Source organism: Grammomys surdaster, unplaced genomic scaffold, assembly GCF_004785775.1.
Source record: "Grammomys surdaster isolate TR1022 unplaced genomic scaffold, NIH_TR_1.0 243, whole genome shotgun sequence".
Taxonomy (NCBI): Eukaryota; Metazoa; Chordata; class Mammalia; order Rodentia; family Muridae; genus Grammomys; species Grammomys surdaster.
In genome coordinates, this window is record NW_021604688.1 from 1553827 (window position 1) to 1573493 (window position 19667).

Here is a 19667-nt window from a genome sequence, read left to right on the forward strand (position 1 = left end):
TCTACCTCTCACAGCCATGTCTACCTTCTTCCAGAAATTTCACTTCTGACAAAAATCAGCCAGTGTCTTTGTTCCTGCATTCCCAATTAGACTCAGTACAGACTTATCATGTTAGTCTCACAAAGGGCAATCTGAAATACACCATTATTCCTGGGGTTGGAATGAACTTTATCTAGAAAAGGAGAAATGTTGGTACACATGTACACAAAGACAAAAAGCAAAACATCTAGAAGGCTTGGTTTTGACTACAAGAGAGTTTTGGGGTTGTTTTTGTTTTTGTTTTTTAATGCTAAGGGAGCTTCTTGTTGTCTTGTAACCTACTACAATGGTATCTTCTGATGTACTGTATTTAAACAAGGACAACCAGGTATCAATAGACATAGAACAAATCATTACAATTTATATCTATCATCTAAAACCAAAGGTAAAAATGTATATAGAAACTGGGAAAGATGCATAGAAAACGATAAGGGGAAAATCCCCTAAATCTTATGCATTTGGCCCCTATGAGCAGGCTGCTTTTGTTTGGTTTAGGCTGTTTTGTTGTGTGGATCTGACTGGTCAAATGACCAGTTAAGAATATTTTGTAGAGCTAGTGTTCCGATGCTCTAATCTCCCTAGACAAGGTTCATATTTGTGTAGGTTACTTATTCTCCCTTTGTTGACTAAGTCAATAATCAGAATCAGCAGGTTTGGAGTCACATTGGCAGGGATCAGCACCCTGGCTTGGGAGGAGGGGGTATAAAAGCCCCTTCACTAGGAGAAGCCATCACAGAGATCCACTAGCTCCTGACAGGATGGCTTCCCTTCGCCTGTTCCTCCTTTGCCTTGCTGGACTGGTATTTGTGTCTGAAGCTGGCCCTGGGGTGAGTGATCCTGTGAGTGACCCAGACATGGCAGTTGGACCTTAGATGAAGAAGAAGTGCCTTTCTTCAGCTTTGGGAAGTAGCTGTGTTATTAGGACAAGGGTACTCAGATTCTATATTTACCATTAAACTGCAAAGAGAAGATCTGGGGTTCCCCGGGCTCTTTCTCCTGTTGTTTTAGTGCAATGAGTCTGTAATGCTCAGTCTCTGGTGTCTTTAGATAATAAAGATATGAAATAAACATAGAAATAAAGATAAAAAAGGGCTGGATGTGTAGTTTAGTGATCTAGTGTATGCCTAGTATGTGGAAAACCTTCCGTTCAATCTCTAGCAGTAGAAAAAAAAAGACATATTATCAGTGGGGCTATTAATATTGACTTCTCATAAAATCTTTAATATATTTAATATACCTATCATATGGTTATATTTTAGTTCTTTAGCTAATCAAAATTTATTATTGATCTTTCTTTGTCTTTTTTGGCCAACACTCTATTTCAGTCTCTGATGAAGTCCTTTAAAAGAGTTAATCAGTATAATTAAAGGAGTCAGGAAGTATGTAAGGGTTATTTTACAACCAGAAGAATTTACTATAGCAACAGCTGATTAAAATGATCTCAAGAAAAAGCCCATTCTGTCTTTTGCACCACACACCTTTTCAGTGGCTCCATTCAGATAGAGAGGCGAACAGAGCAATGGTTCTCAGAGGGCCTATTTTCCCTTTGAAAATTCATTATCCACATCCCTGGTGCACAGCAGTGCATCTGGGGGCGGAAACTGTTCTTGCTTTGGGAACAATGCTGTCTATGTTATACTGGATAAAGAAGCTCATTAATTGTCAACACTTATGTTATCGTAATGGGATCAGCATGTACTTTTGGGTTTTTTCCAGATTCTATCACCGGAAAGAACAAGCCCATTTACTCTGACCCATTTCACTGTCATTTCTCTTGTTTTCTCTATGCCCAGGGTGCTGGAAAATCCAAGTGTCCTCTGATGGTCAAAGTCCTGGATGCTGTTCGAGGCAGCCCTGCTGTCAACGTGGCTGTGAAAGTGTTCAAAAAGACTGCTGAGGATACCTGGGAGCCATTTGCCTCCGGGTAAGCTTGTAGAGCAGCCTACCATGGGACTGATTCTGGCTTCCCATTGACTCTTCTGCTTGTTAGAGACAGGCACACACAACTTACCAGCTAGAGGGCTCAGAGAGATGGCTCAGTGGTTAAGGGCACTTATTGCTCTTGTAGGAGACACAGGTTTGATTCCTAGCACCAGAATGGCAGCTCATAACCATCTGAAACTTCAGTCTCAGGGGATCTAGGTATCCTACATCCTCTTCTGTCCACCATGTGTGTGGTGCACAAATTCACATGCAGGCAACAAATCTTATAAACAAACAAACAAACAAACAAACCTGGTAGCTAAAGATTCTGTTAGAAGCTTAAAGATAAGGGCAGAGACCTCTTTTAAGAAAGCTGCTTTCTTGCATTACTTAGAGCATGACCAGGAACCAAAGTACAGTCCAGGACTGAAGGGAGGGAGAGGGGGAGTCAATAATCCCACTGTTTTGTAAGGGTTTGCAACCCTTTTACATCACAGCCCTCTTTAAGAAGATAATGAAAATTATAGTCTCCAGGGACTGAAGAGATGGCTCAGTCAGTGAAGTGCCTGTTCAGAAGTTAGGGACTTGGGTGTGAGTCCCCAGACTCTGTGTAAGATGCCCTGCATGGTAGTGCATGCTTATAACACCAGCCTGGGGGTAGGAGCTTAGAAACAGGGGGACCCTGAAGTTTATTGGTCACCAGCCTGTCTGAATGGGTAGGTTCATGTTTGGTGAGAGACCCTGTCTCAAAAATCAAGGCGTAGAAAAATTGAAGACATCTAGCTTTGAGCTTAGATCATGCAAATGTGTAAACACACACCACATATAAAAAATACACACACACCACACATAAAAAATACTCACACAACAGAGAGAGAGAGACAGAGAGAGACAGAGAGAGAGACAGAGACACAGAGAGACAGAGACACAGAGAGACAGAGACACAGAGAGACATAGAATCAGAGAGAGACAGAGACAGATAGAAAAAGAGAAAGTAAAAAACTAAAAAATTTAAAGACTCCATGGCCACAAAGAGGCTCAAAGACAAGCACGTATAAAACTATATACATATAGTTTTGGGGTTTCCAGATTCCCTGGTACCCATGGGTGATGTTCAGGCTTTGAGTCCCAGTCTTAGAATCTTACGAAAGATGTGTTCATGTATGTTAGCTAATCTATTGCTGAAAGGAAAGGAATTGACAAACCCTTTTCTGGGGCTTGTTGGCATTACCCAGAATCAGGGGCTTTTTAAATGTACACTCAGAACAGAGTAGCTCTGTGCAAGGCTAGCAGCCATGAATCTTAATAAAAAAAATGCCTTGTGAGAGATCTGCAAGGCAAACCCAGGGGCTGACCAATCTCACAGTCACCCACTAGCATGTCAACATGACTTGCTACCTGTGCTAGCCACTTAACAATTTTGTGTTGTTCTGTTTTTTTTAATAATTAGCGATTTCAAAGAAACTGCTAATTACCCTAAACAAACAAACCAAAAGGAAAAACAGCAAAGACTCCCTTAGCATTTAGCAGAACAGCTATGCAGTTATGTCTCCTGAGTGAAGACTTTATATTAGGCTTTAATTGAATACCCAGAACCACCAGTGTTTTTCACCAACCATTGAGAAGGTCATTTTCTTTTGGTGCTGTTTTAACTGAGTTTCTATTTGTTAATGTCTTTGTGATTATATAAGTGTTGAGCACAGCATGAAAAGTGGTTTAGGGAATTTAAGTTAGAGTGGAATGAACACCCAGATAATCAAACTTTCTTGTGACTCTTCTTTCTTGTACCCACACCAAAGAAAAAGAAAAAAATGGAGAGATGAGAAGAGCCATGGTCAGAGCCACTAAGGACAACTGCTGCTTTTATCTGTTGTGGTTGTAACTAAGGGGGTAGTTTCTAACATTGCCATTATTGAACTGATGTCTAGGTGAAAATGGAAGTCACTTGGTATTTCTTGTTGGCAAAGAGTTTCTGAACAGAATAAATTTCCAAAAGGAGAAAGTCAGTTATAAGGTCTTCTTTGTTTACTAGGCTTTCTGTTATGATAAATTACACTACTTCCAGAAGTTACCCTTAGGCCATGGGACACTGGACTGTCACTCTGCTGTTAGAGGGGACTGTAGAGTTAGTCAGGGCAGCTTGGGACACTTTCAGGGACTGTCATGAACTTTCATCAAGTCATTAACCCTGAATGCAGTACTGTGTGTGTGTGTGTGTGTGTGTGTGTGTGTGTGTGTGTGTGTATGTATATATATATATATGTATGTGTTTGTGTCTCTGTGTGTCGGTATTTGTGTGTGTGTTTATGTGTTTGCCTTTGTGTGTTGTTGGGGATTAAATCCAGGGGTATACAAATGTTAGGGAAGAACTTTACCACTAAGCAACATTCATAGGCCTTAGAGCTTTTCTTTCTTTTAAAATTTTTAATTAATTTATTTTCAGTCAAGGCCTCAACACCTAGCCCCATCTGGTCTAGAACTCACTATTTAAACCCAATTGCCCTCAAACTTGCAGCAACCCCCCTGCCTCTACTCCCAGAGCACTAGAACAATAACAGGTGACCCCATATGCCTAGATTAAGACTTTTAAGGTAAACATTTTACTATATTTTAGTCTCATAAGACAAAATGCTATAGTAAAGCTGTACATAAAGTTCCTTTGAATTTCTTGCTATTTTATCTCAAACATAAGGATTTCTTCCCTTTTGATTCAGGTGACAGAAAAAATACGAAGGTACATACATGTACACACACACACATCACAACCACATACACACACATTCGTTTACTGTGCCACTGAGCTCTTTTCCCCTAAATCCCTCTGGACTTCTATGCCCTCCAGGACAACCGCTGAATCTGGAGAGCTTCACGGGCTCACCACAGATGAGAAGTTCATAGAAGGGGTGTACAGAGTAGAACTGGACACCAAATCGTACTGGAAGGCGCTTGGCATTTCCCCATTCCATGAATATGCAGAGGTAAGTGGACACACTGAGTTGTTTGGGTTTTGTCTCAGGAAGTTTCCTTTGCTCTTGGGTATGAGCTGAAAGTGGATTCTACAGCCAGAATCCACGGTGCTTGGGAAGCAAGTCTGAGTTTCTCTAAAACTCATTTAGCAACCCGGCCTGAACCTGTTCACACTGCTTATGGTCAGGTAACTATATTTATGTAAATATTCATTTCTTTGTTGAAGAAATGAAGTATTTGATTTTGAGGTAGCCTCCAGATAACATGAAGGGCATTTCATAGTCAAAGAGAGGGTTTCCCTATGCTATTTCCCTAAATTCTGGCATTTTCTTTATTCCAAAGAGCACACCTAGTCTCCCCAGAAGTTTGGGTAAACAATTCTTGGCAACACAGAGAAGGATGACATGTTCAAAAGTAAACAGTTTAATATCTAAGTCATCAAGCAAACATCAGATGGCAAAGGGGTTTCTGAATCAAAACTGTTTCACCCTTATGATCAACCTATGGAGGTGTAGCCTCTTCTCACACTTATTTTACCAACGTGCTAAGAGAAAGTAAGTACCTCATCAAGGTCACAAGGCTAGCATGTGTGAGCAGGTGACAGAGTTGTCCTCTATGTTGGCTAGTGTGCCTTCCATGCCTCAGCCAATTTCTCTGTAAGAAATTGTGCTAAATCAAAACCCAAAGCCAATAACTAAAGTCACATGAGTAGCCTTTGCTTGGCACCGGGCTCAGTCTCCCTGGGTCCTCTTAGTTCTCATTTCACAGAGGCAACTGTCATGGAAATAGAATCCAGGCCTGCTGGTCAGAACTGGGGATAACGAATTCCATCAAAAATAACTCAGCGTGTGACCTAGTTTGCTGACTGTTGCTATGATAAACAGCATGACCGAAAAGCAACCTGGGGAGAGAAGGATTTATTTCCTCTTATAGCTTACAGTTCCCCGTGGAGGAAAGCCAGGTGGGAACCTGGAAGGAGAAACAGAAGCAGAGACCAAAAAGGAATGCCATTTACTGGCTTGCTTAGCTCCTTTTCTTATGCAGCTCAGGTCGATGTGCTCAGGGGATGGTACTGCCAAGCATAGGCTGGTAGGCTGGGCCCTCCTACATCAACCGTTAGTCAAAAAAAAAAAAAATTGTTCCACAGACTTGCCTACAGGCCAATCTGATGGAGGCAATTCCCCAGTGGAGGTTCCCTCTTCTCAGGTTACTCTAGTTTGTGTCAAGTTGACAAAACCTAACCAACAAAGCACAACCAGGGTATGCCCTTGCAGTTTAGCCATGGATGACATCTCAGATGATGGTGTTACCAGACAAACCAGAGGGGCCTGTTAGACTTTTAGGGCTCACAGATATCAAAGTCTGCCACCTACCAAAGTAGTACTGGGCACCAGCACCCTTGTTAGCTGGGCATCAGTACAGGACCCTTGCTCTGTTCCCTGGATGAATTGCCCTTATATCTTGTCTGCTCTGGGTCTCAGCTTGCTGGGAGTGCCAGTAAGTATTCACCTAGAACATGTTACTCCTGTTAGAATAATTGTCTGATTCTCTTTTAAAAGTCAATCAACAAACATTTTTATTTTGTTTTGACTTGTCTTTTGCTATAAGATCTCTCGTAGGCCAACCTGGCCTCAAACTAGCTGAGGATGGCTTTGAACTGCTAATCTTTTCGTCTCTTCCTCCCAAGTGCTAGGATAAAAGGCATAAATCACCACAGCAGTTTTACTCCATGTTGGGGCTCCGAATCCAGAGTTCAATGATGTCAGGCAAACACTCTATCAACTGACTCACGGTCCTACCCTATCATTCAACAAACATTTGAAAAATAAAAACCTTCTGCCACAAGCACTCTGCTAAATGCAGCCTTTGAGTGCAGGACACTCCCCCACCCCAAACAGGGTCCTGGATGATCCCATCATACATATCAAGGAAAATTAGGAAATGTTCTTTGGAGCCAATACGTCTCTTTGCTTGGGGGAATTTTTATGTGTGTATGTGTGTACAGGCACACGTGTGTGGATGTGGAGGCTACGGAAAAGCCTTAGATGTCATTCTAAGGCACTCTGTCCACCTTCCCTTCACACACACCCCACACACAAACTTTGAGACAGGGTCTCTCATTAGCCTGGAGCTCACCAACTAGGCTAGACTGACTTGCCAGCAAACCCCAGGCTGTCTCCACCTCCCCAGCTCTGGGATTACAGATACTCTCTATCACACCAGACATTTTTGCACATATTCTGGGGATCAAATTCATGTCTTCTTACCAGCAAGGCAAAAGCTTGACTGAGCGCTCTTTAAAAACCGGTGTAATATCTTTTTTTCACTTTTGGGGAAGAAACAAATGAGCCAGGATGACAATGTGGCAGAAAGGAGACTTCAAAGAGTGTACATGGCACCATGTGCCTCTGGTCTAACACTGGAGGCTACAGTAGAATGCTCATGAGTTAGTGGCCAGCCTAGCAGGGGCTGGGGTTGTAACTCAGTGCCAGAGGGCTTGCGTAGCTTTCACAAGATTTGATCCATGGCACTATAAATAATAATAAAGAAATACAACAGAGAGTCTAAGATGATTCTCCCTTCCTTTTATCTGGATGTTATTTTTGTGTTAGTTTTACTCTGTCATCCAAGCTTTCTTTGCCCTATATTTGGACATAAAAACTCTTTATTCAAAGTGTGTTCAAAGCTGTATCCAAAACCTGTACACAAAATGAGTCCAATTACGTACCTCTTCCATACTTAACATCTGTTCTGGATTTGACTCACTCCTGGCACCTGGGCTGTTGCTGCACCTGTGTCTCAGACAGTCTAGTGATTTGCGAAGTGGCTAGCTAACTGCAAAATCCACGTTTTGTCCAGAAACTTCCATGAGCTCCAAAACTTTCAATTGCATTTCTGCCAACCACAGACCGCTTATGTTGTGGAGAGAACCCTGTGATGGCTTCCCCCAGTTTCTCAGCATTGTTCTTTCCCTAAAAACACACATCTTCTCACACTAGAAAATGCAAGGGGACAGTGGGAGCAAAATCCCTGGACTGGGATGTGAGAAGCCTTACTTTCTAGTCGGGCTTTCACTGTAGAAAGGCAGGTCTACTTCTGCATGCCGTTTGCGGGAGAACGGCTCCTGCCAACATTCTAGGTCTGGAAGTTTGTAGTGGGGTTGACAACCACTGTTCTCCACAGGTCTTTTGTTTGTGGGTGCCAGTGTTTCCATTTTCCCCACTTTTCTCTGAACCCAAGAAAGTGAACAACAGCCTTCAGGCTCTCTGTGATTCAGCTTGATCTGACCAGGGCCACCCACGCTGCAGAAGTAAACTTGCCAAGAGAGACCTGCAATTCTCTAGGAGCTGAACACAGCTCCAAAGACTTAGGAAGCATATTTTAATCTAATTATTCATCTCCCCAGCCCTGTCCCAGAAAACAGACAATAAAAGGAAGATTACCAGTTTAGCACTGAGTTTCTGGTGAGCCCTGTGACTGCGGCTCCCACCTCTGGGCTCTGTTAAAACTAGCTGTCTCTCCTCTCTCCCAGGTGGTTTTCACAGCCAACGACTCTGGCCATCGCCACTACACCATCGCAGCCCTGCTCAGCCCATACTCCTACAGCACCACCGCTGTTGTCAGCAACCCCCAGAATTGAGGGACCCAGCCCAGGAGGACCAGGACTGAACCAAAGCAGTAGCATCCCATTTGTACTGAAACAGTGTTCTTGCTCTATAAACCGTGTTAGTCACTCGGGAAGATACCGTGAAACATTCTTATTAAACCACCTGTTATTTCATTCAAACTGTGGTTTCTTTTTTATTTCCTCATTTTTCTTCCCTGTTCTTAAAACCCAAAATCTTCTAAAGAATTCTAGAGAGTGTTTGATCAGAACTTTTTAAAGAAAGGCAATACCTTTTAGGCACATGGTTTAAAGGGATCCTTTTCATCTTGGGGGAGGGTAAGGGTGCTCCTGGCAACTTGCTGGAGGCAGATAGGTCAGGAAGCAGAGTAGGCCAACTGTTCAATGTTATACAAGCAAAGCATATCTAAGCATGATCTGTAGCCATTAAAAGCACACAATCTGAAGGATTAGAGATGCACAGTAGTGTTTTCCTGGAGCATATTCAAAGGCCCTAGGTTCAGTCACAATACAGAAAAGTAGGCCAAAAGACATGTTCTAAAAATGAAATATTTGGTTTTTCTATAACCTTTAGTGAATAGATAAAGATAAATCTAAGGGACTAATTGTGGCTGCTTATATTATGTTAATTTAGATCCCCAAAATTGTTTGCACGAAGATTCACACTGATAAAGTTGCTGGCACCCAATGGCTAGACAGGGTAGACAGAGGTGGGACTGTTAGGATTCCCAGGGGAGGGACTGAGGGAGAAGGAAGGAGGAGATCGCCATGCCTGGAGAAGGAGAGGAGAAACACCATGCCTGAAAAGGTAGGGACAGAGAGCACAGCCACCATGTAGGAGCTGGGGGATGGCAGCCCAAGAGGGTGCACGTCTAGGCCAGCCAAGATAGAGTATAGGAATTATAGTAATGACTTCGGGATATTGGAGGGAGGTGGATTAGCCATGTGGAGGTTAGGAAGTGGCTCAGACATTGAGCTAATTAAGGCATATCAAAATATAGAGGGTGTGTGTGTGTGTGTGTGTGTGTGTGTGTTTCATTTGGAAACTGAGAATATTGGGGCGATTAGTGAGGAACAAGCCACAGGAGATGAGATCTAGTAAAATATTTAACTGAGTACTACTACAACTAATTCTTCAGGCATTTTTGATAAGCACTTTACTCATTTGAGGGCCATAACAGTTTCTTTGCACAAGAATAGGCCTATCAGCAGTCAGGCTTGGATGGGAATGGGGCTTGGGGTCCCAGCCCTTGCTATTTATAATGATACATTCAGGAAGAAGGGGAAACATTGTCTTCAGTTGTGTGCTCACTGGTAACTTCACCCAGCTCCAATGGACATTTCCAAGCCAAGGTGAAAAAACAAGTCACAAAACCAAACCAAATGTCATGAATCTGGGAGGACTGGTGGTAATATGCAGAGGGGTTGGGGGGTGGGAGGAAGCTAAGAGACGTCAGGGAGAGAGCATCAGAGTAGGTTGTATACATGTATAAAACTGAAGCAAACAAAACCAATCACTAAAACATGTTTAAGACCAGTGAGTTCCAAGAGGACAAACCTGCAGCAACCCAGCTTCATTCCCCGGCAGTTCCTACTGTTGCTTCACAGTTCGTAGAACACATTCCTCCTAAACTCCATTAGCTTTCCTTCCAGCCTTTCAAAATGAAATAAGCTCAGAAGCAACTCCACTTCCCCAGATGTCTCTACTCCTCTAATCCACTTCAGATCAATTCAACCTGGTAATCAAAACCCAGATCTCAGGAGCCTGAGGCAGAGGCAGGAGGATGTCTGTGAGTTCGAGGGCAGTCTGGTCTACATAGTGAGTTCCAAACCAACCAGAACTACACAGTGAGACCTTGTCTAAGAACAACTTATTCAAATCTTAAATCCACGTTTAACTGATACACACACACACACACACACACACACACATGCTCACAGATGCTCATGCACGCTCGTGCCAGGGGATGAGCACAGTAATATAGGCAAATGAACAAAATGAAACAAAATAGATTTGTCATGGAAAAGAATAAATTCAATTTTAACCACGCTGGGCTTAATATAATCAGACCAGTTTTTAAACTCTAAAGTTGGTGATGTGTGCACACACATGTCTAAGGGGTAGAGGTGTCTCTCGAAAAGCATAATCACAAATATTGAAGTTCTACCTGCAACATTTGATAGCACCTGTCTAACAAGGAAACGAAGCATATTTTTGCCTCAAGCTATATTTTATCCACCAAGCATCATAGCAGAGGCAGAATTATTTCTCCCCAAACCGTCATTTCCAAGGCAATTTCTTCCTTAACTTCACAGTTCATAGAGCTTCCTAAGCTCCATTAGTTTTCCTTCCAGACTTTCAAAATGGAAATAAGCTTAGAAGCAACTCCACTTCCCCAGCTCTTCATCCTCTCTGGGTGGGAGCTGCCCCAGTTAATTTTAAGCCAAAGCAGATGGTAATTCATCTTTGGCAACCCAAGTAAATACTGAAGGTCCGTTCTGGAGCCTCTGCGAACAAGGAGGTGGGTCACCCTCCAGCTTCCTAAAATAAACACTAGGGATGTGCATCCCCCTGCAGCAGTCAACCACTCGCTGTTGCTACCTCTTATTTACTGCCAGGAAGCCAGTAGTTAGAGACACAGGTACACAGTATGATGGGAGAGAAGGCCGAGGCTGATGCTTCAAGGTGAACCCAGAACACCTTTTGGTATGAGAATGTGTGCTCAGCTAAAAGAACAGCACTGCTCACTGGTGACCTCAGGAACACGCATTTGGAAAGCACATTAGATGTGTCTCCCAATTTCTGGAAAATAAGTCCTACCACACAGGGCTTTTAAATGTCTGAGACTCATGTAGCATCCCTTCTAGACATGTGGAATGAATTCATGAATGAAACAATAGATGAATGAAGGAAAGGATTAGTTCTAGGTGGGTAAATCTGAGCCTTCCACATCATGTGACTGACCAGTCGGGTTTTCTCTCTAACATACACATGGGAAACTTGGTACGGGAGAACATGAGAAAGTTTCTACTACTTATGAGTAACCTGTTTTATGTACCAAGGCCAGCTTCTACATTCTCAGACTAATTTCAAAATGTTTAAATAAATGTAGAAACTGTCATCTATTTACTCTGATTAGGTCCAGAACCAAAAAAAAAAAAAAGAAAAAAAAAGAAAAAAGTCTTTTCTTTAAAACAGACAACAAAAGGCTATGGAAAGGTTCTCAGCCAGGGTCTTAGAAAGCAAACCCAGGCTTCTGCTACCTCAATTCTGTCTAATAGAGAAGCATTGGGAGGTGAGAGCCCACAGAGTAGGATTGGGACACTAATGGGGCCTCAGCCTGTCTGAGGTCATCAGAACCAGCCCAGGGAGTAGGGAGTCCAACAGAAGGATTCAGATGCAATTGCTATGAGAAGAAGGAGGTAGAGAGTGTGGGGAAACAGCTCAGCTGGTAAAGTCCTTGCCATGTAAGCATGAGGACCCGAGACTGGATGCCAAGAATCTACATTAAAAAGCTGAGTGTGGTAGTGCATGCCTATAATCCTGGGATTAGGGACGGGGAGACAGGAGGACTTCTGGAACTCATGCCAAAGCTAGCTAGTCTTGTCAAGTCAGCGAGCTCCAGAGCCATAGAGAGTCTCTGTCTCAAAAACTAAAGAGAATAGTAAGAGAAGAGACTCAACATGAACCTCTGACACATGTGTACACATATGAACATATATACATGCATACACTGTACACAGGGCCGGGGATGGGTGGAAATAAGGCAGGAAGATGAGAAGGCAGGCCAGCTGGATAGGATAGCCAGTCAACATTGTCCTAAAAATAGTTAAACCCTATAGTAGCAAAATAGAAAAGTGTCTTGTGGTTTCCTAGGGACTAGAGACCTCACTAACAAGGGAAAACTGCTAATCTGTAGAGGCTACCAGGAGCGGCTAGGCAAGCAAATAGCAAAAACCTAGTCATGGAAAGAAAGATAAGTAATAAAGGACCAAGGACCTGAGATGAAGACTGACAATATTCACAGAAAGATGGCAGTCTGGTTATTAGGACCTGTTGTATATCCTATTGAGGCAAGAAGTCTGGAGAGTTTGTAAGAAGAGTGGTGATTAATCAGGGCCTTCAGAAGTTCAGCCTGTGGCTAAGTTCCAGGCCAGCTTAGACTGCATAAAAAGACAAGAAGGGTAGAGGAAGGAAGAAATGGAGAAAGGGAGAGAGGGATGGAGGGAGGAAGGGAAGAAAGAAAGCAAGGGAAGAAGGGAGGGAGGAGATTTTCTATTTCTATTTCATGTCTAATAAAAAGTAAAGGAAGTGAATAGAATGGCTTGCGAGTTTTCTCCCTGGTTCCATGATCCCTGTTCAATTTGTCCTTCAATGGGATTTGTAATTATAGTGCTTTAGCTTCAGGGTACAGAGTGAAATTACACCCACTTCCAGTGATGATTTCTAAAAGAAATTTTTTAGATAAGTAACTACTAAGAACTCATTATTAACAAATATTTACTTGATTATTTCCTCCAGATTTTCCTAATAGTCCTTTGGCTAGCTTTTATTTCTTTATTTAACAAATTCTCCATATAGGTGATCTATTCTTTTTCTTAGAAGCAATGGAAGGAGCCCTTCGTACCACTCAGTGTGTGTGCACACTCGTGGGTGTGTAAAGCCTTCACAGGTTGTTGAATGTCTTTGGACTTAAAGTCTAAAGTTATAAATTGTGTTGTAAGGTGTTATTCTCTGAACCAAACTGCCACCATCTTCCTGAGAACAGCTGTGCCTACACTCAAGAGAAGCCATCTGGATGGGAACTGTTAACATTCCCCCTAGAAGGAAGGTGGGAAAGTCAGTAACCCCCAGCCTGAGCATCTGGCCATTCCTTCCAGACGTTTGTATGCCGCTCTGCCTTAACTGTCCATAGCTAGTGTAGAAGCCGGAAAAACAGGAAAAAGCTGTGCCATCTATGGGGCCACAGGGAGGCCACCATCCATGTGGGGTGAACACTTTCTGGTGTGGCTGCTTTGGGGTCACTCATGGCCCTCATCACCCATGCTGTGTAAATAACCCTAATAAACCCACTGGCTTCCCACGGTGGACTGTATGTTGGTTTGTGATTAGCACCTTTAGAGGAGGGGGGATGCTGTTCACATCTTCCCTAAGTGTGTGTGTGTGGGGGGGGGGATCTTGTGACAAATTGGCTTCTAGCAAGGATTTTGTAGGCTATTAAGTCCTGGGATGTATGGACTTTTAGAAACCTTCAAAATTCCTTCACCCAGCACCCTGGTCTGGATGAGCAGGAGTGCCAAACACTGCGGATTTCCTCTCCTCTGCTGTAGATACTCTCTTGGAAATTCCGAATGAATCTACTTTCACTCCTGAAACCTGCTGAAACCTGCTCACACATCTGCACAGGTGCTCACATCAATCCAAAATGGAATTAGATTGAAAGAGCTTAGAATGCGATAAGTGAAACATTCTCTTCATTAACCATTTTGGAAGCTGACCCTGTGATCCTACAAGATATTCAAAGCACATTAAAATAAGAAAAATCAGAAAAGCCAGGTGTGGTGGAGTATGCCTGTTGTCCTGTCAGGGGACTGAGCCAGAGGGATCACAAAAAAACCCTCATGATCATTTTGTAACAGTCATTTCGCCATGATTGTGTGTGTGCACGCACTTGTACCTGTGTGTGTGTACTTGTGTGTGTATACGTTAGAGCAATGATACGGACCTGACATAGTTAAGATGTGGAATGCTCCCTCGCTTTCTTCTTATAAGGCCTTTTTACATTAGCTCGTGGTGAGGTAACTGTACTATATTTACTCCTAAGCACCTGTTACTTGGCCACATTTCTACTCCTCCTGTTACTGATACTTCTCAATCAAGGGCCTTTGCCAGTTTTACTAATTGTTTGTGCAATTATGCATAACCACTGTCAAAACTTCTGAGAATCAAAGGAATCCCTGCCAAACATTTCTTAAACATAACCCAAGCCATTGGCATGGAAGAACGGCTTTAAGGTAAAGCCAGGAGCTGGTTTCAGACAAATCAAGTTCTTGCTGGGAATGCCAGGCATCTTCCAAGTGTTAGCTTACCTAATTCTTCCCATAATTCTCCAGAGGCTCACGAAACTGAGATCCACCCAGCTTTAACGGATTACTGTTTGCTGTCTACTGATCTTTTCAGTCTTGTATGAGTCTTCCCACAGAGCCTTCCAAAGAGTCTGTTGTAAAAATTAATATCAATTGAGGGTTTCTACCCAACCTTTGATCATTCAGTTCCCAGGTAAATACACAAAACCTTTATATTTATGTCTTTGAAGAACTAGAGCTTGGCAGATGTCTACCCTCTAAGCTATTAGTGTCTACTTCCCTATCAATAGCCTGAGTTATAACTTGCCATATTCTGCCAGGGTCGCTCTTACTCCAATCAGCCAGCCCTCCTGGCCATGTTTTCATGGCTCACCTACCCCATAATGTCTTCTCCTTTTTCCACTTTCCTTTTCTTCTCTTCGGTCTCTGCTTCAGATCCCAAGCCCAAGAACTGAAGTCCTGTCTCCTCTCCTCTGCCCCACTATAGGCTGTCGACATCTTTATTTACCAATCAAGGATAACTACTAGGAAGGGGTGGACAGGCAAGGTTACATAGCACCACCCATTGTACATGATGATCTCCTTGTCTCTGGGGACAGCCAGATGTTGGGGATCAGTATTTAGCATTATAACACATAGCAACAGACCAAACCTCAATAGTTTACTACCTTTTGTTAGTCTATTGCAGACAAACGATCATTTCAACTACCCTTTCAGAGTCCATGTTTAGAGCTGAGAAGCAGTCTGCACATGGAGAAGAGTCACTCCTACAGAGAGGCTCAGGAACATGAATCACCAAGTGTAGCCTCATTAGTGACAGGTGTTCTTCAGGACTACACACTCTACTGGTTTTATGTTCAGACGACATACTTCTTGAAGGTCAGAGTGTCTGCTGCCCCTTCAAGAGTGTCTTAGGGTTTTACTGCTGTGAACAGACACCATGACCAAGGTAACTCTTATAAGGACAACATTTAATTGGGGCTGCCTTACAGGTTCAGAGGGTCAGTCCATTATCATCGAGGTGGAAGCATGGCAGCATCCAGGCAGGCATGGAGCTGGAGGAGCTGAGAGTTCTACATCTTGTTCCAAAGGCAAACAGAAGACTAGCTTCCAGGCAGCTAGGACAAGGGTCTTAAAGCCCACACCCATGGTGGCATACTTCTTCCAAGGTCACACCTCCAAATCATGCCACTCCATGAGCCAAGAATATTCAAACTACCACAAAGAGGCTCTAGAGCACAAATTGAAACAACAAAGATTAAATTAACAATATATTTCAAGCACATCAAACTGTATTTTAGACTGTCTGAAGTCTGGGCATGTTGGTATACACCTGTCATCTGGTGCTTGCTTACTGAACTCTAGTCCTCTGGAAGGGCCATCTCCCCAGTCAAATCCCAGCACTTGGGGGATAGATGCAGGAGTTCTAGGTTGGCTTTGGCCACACAGTGAGCTCAAGGCCAACCCAGTATACATGAGACCTTGATTGACCCAAATGAAAAAACAAACCAGAACATGTTGAGAAAGACCTCAGTTTTATTGTTCAAACCTTGTTTTCTCCTCTTCTCTTCCGACTCCTTGTCCTTTTCTCTTCCCTTTCTCCTCCTTTCCTCTCCCTTTCCTTCTCCTCCCTTTAATTAAAGTATACTGTGGTGGCAAATCACTTTGCTCTGAAGTCACTTTAATCAAGAGTGATTTAGCATGAGAGTCCTTACAAATATAGCCATCTCTAGATAAAACCATTTTGTCCCAACATGTATTTAAAGACATAACCAAAAAATAAACACATGGCTATTAAGTTCAACCTCCAAGAGTAGTGGCATATGCCTGTAATCTCAGCATTTGAGGGATTGAGGCACCAGAATAATGTAGAGGCCAGTCTGGGCCACACAGTCAGTTCTAGAGCAGCCTGAGGACTATCTCAGAAAAGCAAAATAATAGTCTAGGGATACAGCTCATTGGTAGAGTGCTCTTTTAGAGGTTCTGGGTTCAATTCCCAGTAACACCCAATTTAAGTAAACCCTGTTCTCTGAGCACATACCAGAACTATGAACTTCAGGCACAATAACCTAATTAAATTTTATGACTAATTAGTTAAATGGTGGTTAATGACTGACATCATTTGTGCTGTTCGGTGACAATATCTGCAGATCACAAGTTGTCTAAATATTAGTAATAGCAGGATTCAGTACAGAAATAGCAAGTGCACAAAAGCCCCCATACAAAACAAATCTAGTCCCAAGGTATTTGAAATTTGACTGCTTTTCCTTAAATATCTCTAAAATAGCTTACTATCTGAAAAATGAGTTAACTATAACATTCAGTTCAGTTCCCAGAAGCCGTGGATAGAAAAGGAAGGGAAGGCTACTGGTAAGAACAGAATTCTTGTGTTTACTTTGTTTTGGGGGTAGGGGTGTGTGTGCATTTGTGCATGTGCATATGCACCATGCCACAGCTTGCAGGTGGAGGTCAGAGGACAACTTCCGTCTCAACCTCGCTTCTGTTTAAGTCAGGGTCTTTTTTGTTGTTCATTCTTGCTTCTATCAGGCCAGCTGGCATAAAAGACTCCAGGCATCCTCCTGTCTCCTTACCACGCTCAACATTACATGGCTTCTGGGGACAAACTCAGATCTTGGTATCTGTGGGGAAAACATTTTACCCACTAAATCATCTCAATCCTGGGTTAAATAATTCTTGATATCATGGATTACTAAGTGTACAGATGAGTACTAAGTGATAGTGTGTTTTGGAAGGAGTCATGGTGAACACTGAGTGTATTTACGCTTTGATCTCCATATATTTTCAGTGCATCTTTAACATCTACTAAGGTAGCAACAATTCTCCCAAAATTTAGGCAGAAGAAAACCAGATAATCCCCAAGACATTCTGAGAGAAAACAATGACATCACCACAGAAAGTCTTTAGAACATTATATTTCATAAAAGACAATGATAAAAAAGTACAAACATTTCCATGAGAAGCAAAACAAAACAAAAAAGAAGACAGCGAGAAATCACTAGCATTTACGTCAATGCACTTACATAGAAGTATTCCATATCATAATAAATTATCTTAAGTACACTTCCACTTTCCAAAAAACACCGTGACCATTTGCTTCTCAAATAACAAATCTACAAACCCAAGGCAAGAAATCTAGAGTGTTATTTATCTGAAAGGTAAATAAAGAAACAGGACAGATACAATGACACAAAAATCTGCTCCCCCCCTCCCCGGGAGTCTTCAAAGGGACAATATTGTATCCGTAATGCTTCTATTTTCTTTTACAGTGGTTTTCAGTATCAACTGGAATAGGAGTTTTTTGTTTTGTTTTTGAGACAGGGTTTCTCTGTGTAGCCCCAGCTGTCTTGCAACTCATTCTGAAGACCAGGCTGGCCTTGAACTCAAAGAACCTGCCTCTGCTTCTGGAGAGCTAGGATTAAAAGACATATACCACCATCGACTGGCTGGAATAAAAATTGTTAATAATTTTGTACTTAAATTTCATAAATATTTTCTTACTGAACACCTTTTATAAAACAAACATAAATTCAACTTTTAATTACCTTTTAACTTTGTGTGTGTGTGTGTGTGCGTGCATGTGTGCTCCTGTGTGTATGTACATATGTGTGCTCACACATATGGAAGTCTGAGAATACTGTGCAAGGGTAGGTCTCTCCTTCTACAGTGTGGGTCCCAGGGATCACATATAGGTTGTCAGGCTTGGTGCAGATACCTTTACACCCTGAGCCATCTCAAAAGTCTACAACAGAAAATAACTATAAAAAGGGAACTGGGGAAGCCACCTCATTAAAACTCTAGTTTTGGCAAATAATTAAATGACAACTTCATTGAAAATCAGATAGAATGTTACAATGAACGTGGGAACTTTCTCCCTTTCTTTGATAAATAGCCTTAATTTCTTTCTTTAGTTCAAAGGCACCATATCATTTCCCCATTGCCACGAGGACCTCCCAGCATCTGTGGCCACACTGGATTTGAGACTAAGACAACTGACAGATAAGTTACCAGAGGGTGTTCTTCCTAATTTCAGATAAGTTTCAACTTTCTTGATTTGACTTGTTTAGGAAAAAAACAAAACAAAAACTACCTTTAAATACCAGTTAGCAAGGCAGCAGATGGGGGACAGACACCCAGTGCAAAGCCACCAAACAGATTTGATTCTATCAGATTGTCTGCTTGTGCTAATATGTAAGGAAGAGACTTATTGTCATGTGATCATGGCAACCAGGCAAAACTGTCATTCGTGGGAACGAGCATATGTAGGTCATTATTCATTACTGAAAAGAATTCCAGGTCTGAATTAGAAAAGGAAGTTCTCACAAGCTGACATACTTAACACAAAGCCATAGCAAACATACTTACATGCAATTCCCGCAGCCATATTAATGCCAGACTTAACCTAAGAAAGTAAGGCAGATAACCAGTTCTGAATTTTCCTAAAACTGTGAACTAGGTATCAATGTAAAAGGCATCCCACTGTGGACAGCCCGTCACATAAAGTGTGTTTCTCCCAATAAGATTCCACATGGTACCACTTTCCACAGCACTGTGAGGAGGGACCAGCACTGGGTTCATCACACGCCTAGAGCCCTTGTCTCACCCACCTCAACATTAACGTTACATTCTGCTGTCATTCTGTCGAATTAAACACTTCATTAGTCACAAGAGACAGAAAATAAGTGATAACATACAAAAATCTTCATCTCCAGAAGTTGTGATTTCATTTTTTCACTATTTTGAGTAGCCAAAAAAGTTGGGAAGTAAATATTTTAGAACCACTTCTAAGAATAAACACGGAAAGACTGCTGTCATGACAGACAGGGTGTCCGTCTCCTCGGTGCGAGGATTTTAGTTACCGTAGGGTTTGACTTGTGGCCATCAGCATTACCAAAACTATGACAGACAATGACAACTGCAAGCTAAGCTCTCAACGTTAGACAAGGGGGAAAAACTCTCATATTCAGAAGTCTCTTGCTCTTAGGGAGGGTTCACATGACAGATTGAC

At 42.3% G+C, this 19667-nt stretch overlaps 1 protein-coding gene across 1 annotated transcript; it reads left to right on the top strand.

Annotated features, from left to right (window-relative positions):
- The first annotated feature begins 613 nt into the window (after positions 1-613).
- Positions 614-8716, top strand: Ttr (transthyretin). The gene is made up of 4 exons (XM_028774851.1): positions 614-866; positions 1833-1963; positions 4805-4940; positions 8462-8716. Exons 1-4 carry the CDS (start codon positions 798-800, stop codon positions 8567-8569), a joined length of 444 nt encoding a protein of 147 aa, XP_028630684.1. The 5' UTR covers positions 614-797; the 3' UTR covers positions 8570-8716.
- The last annotated feature ends 10951 nt before the right edge of the window (positions 8717-19667 follow it).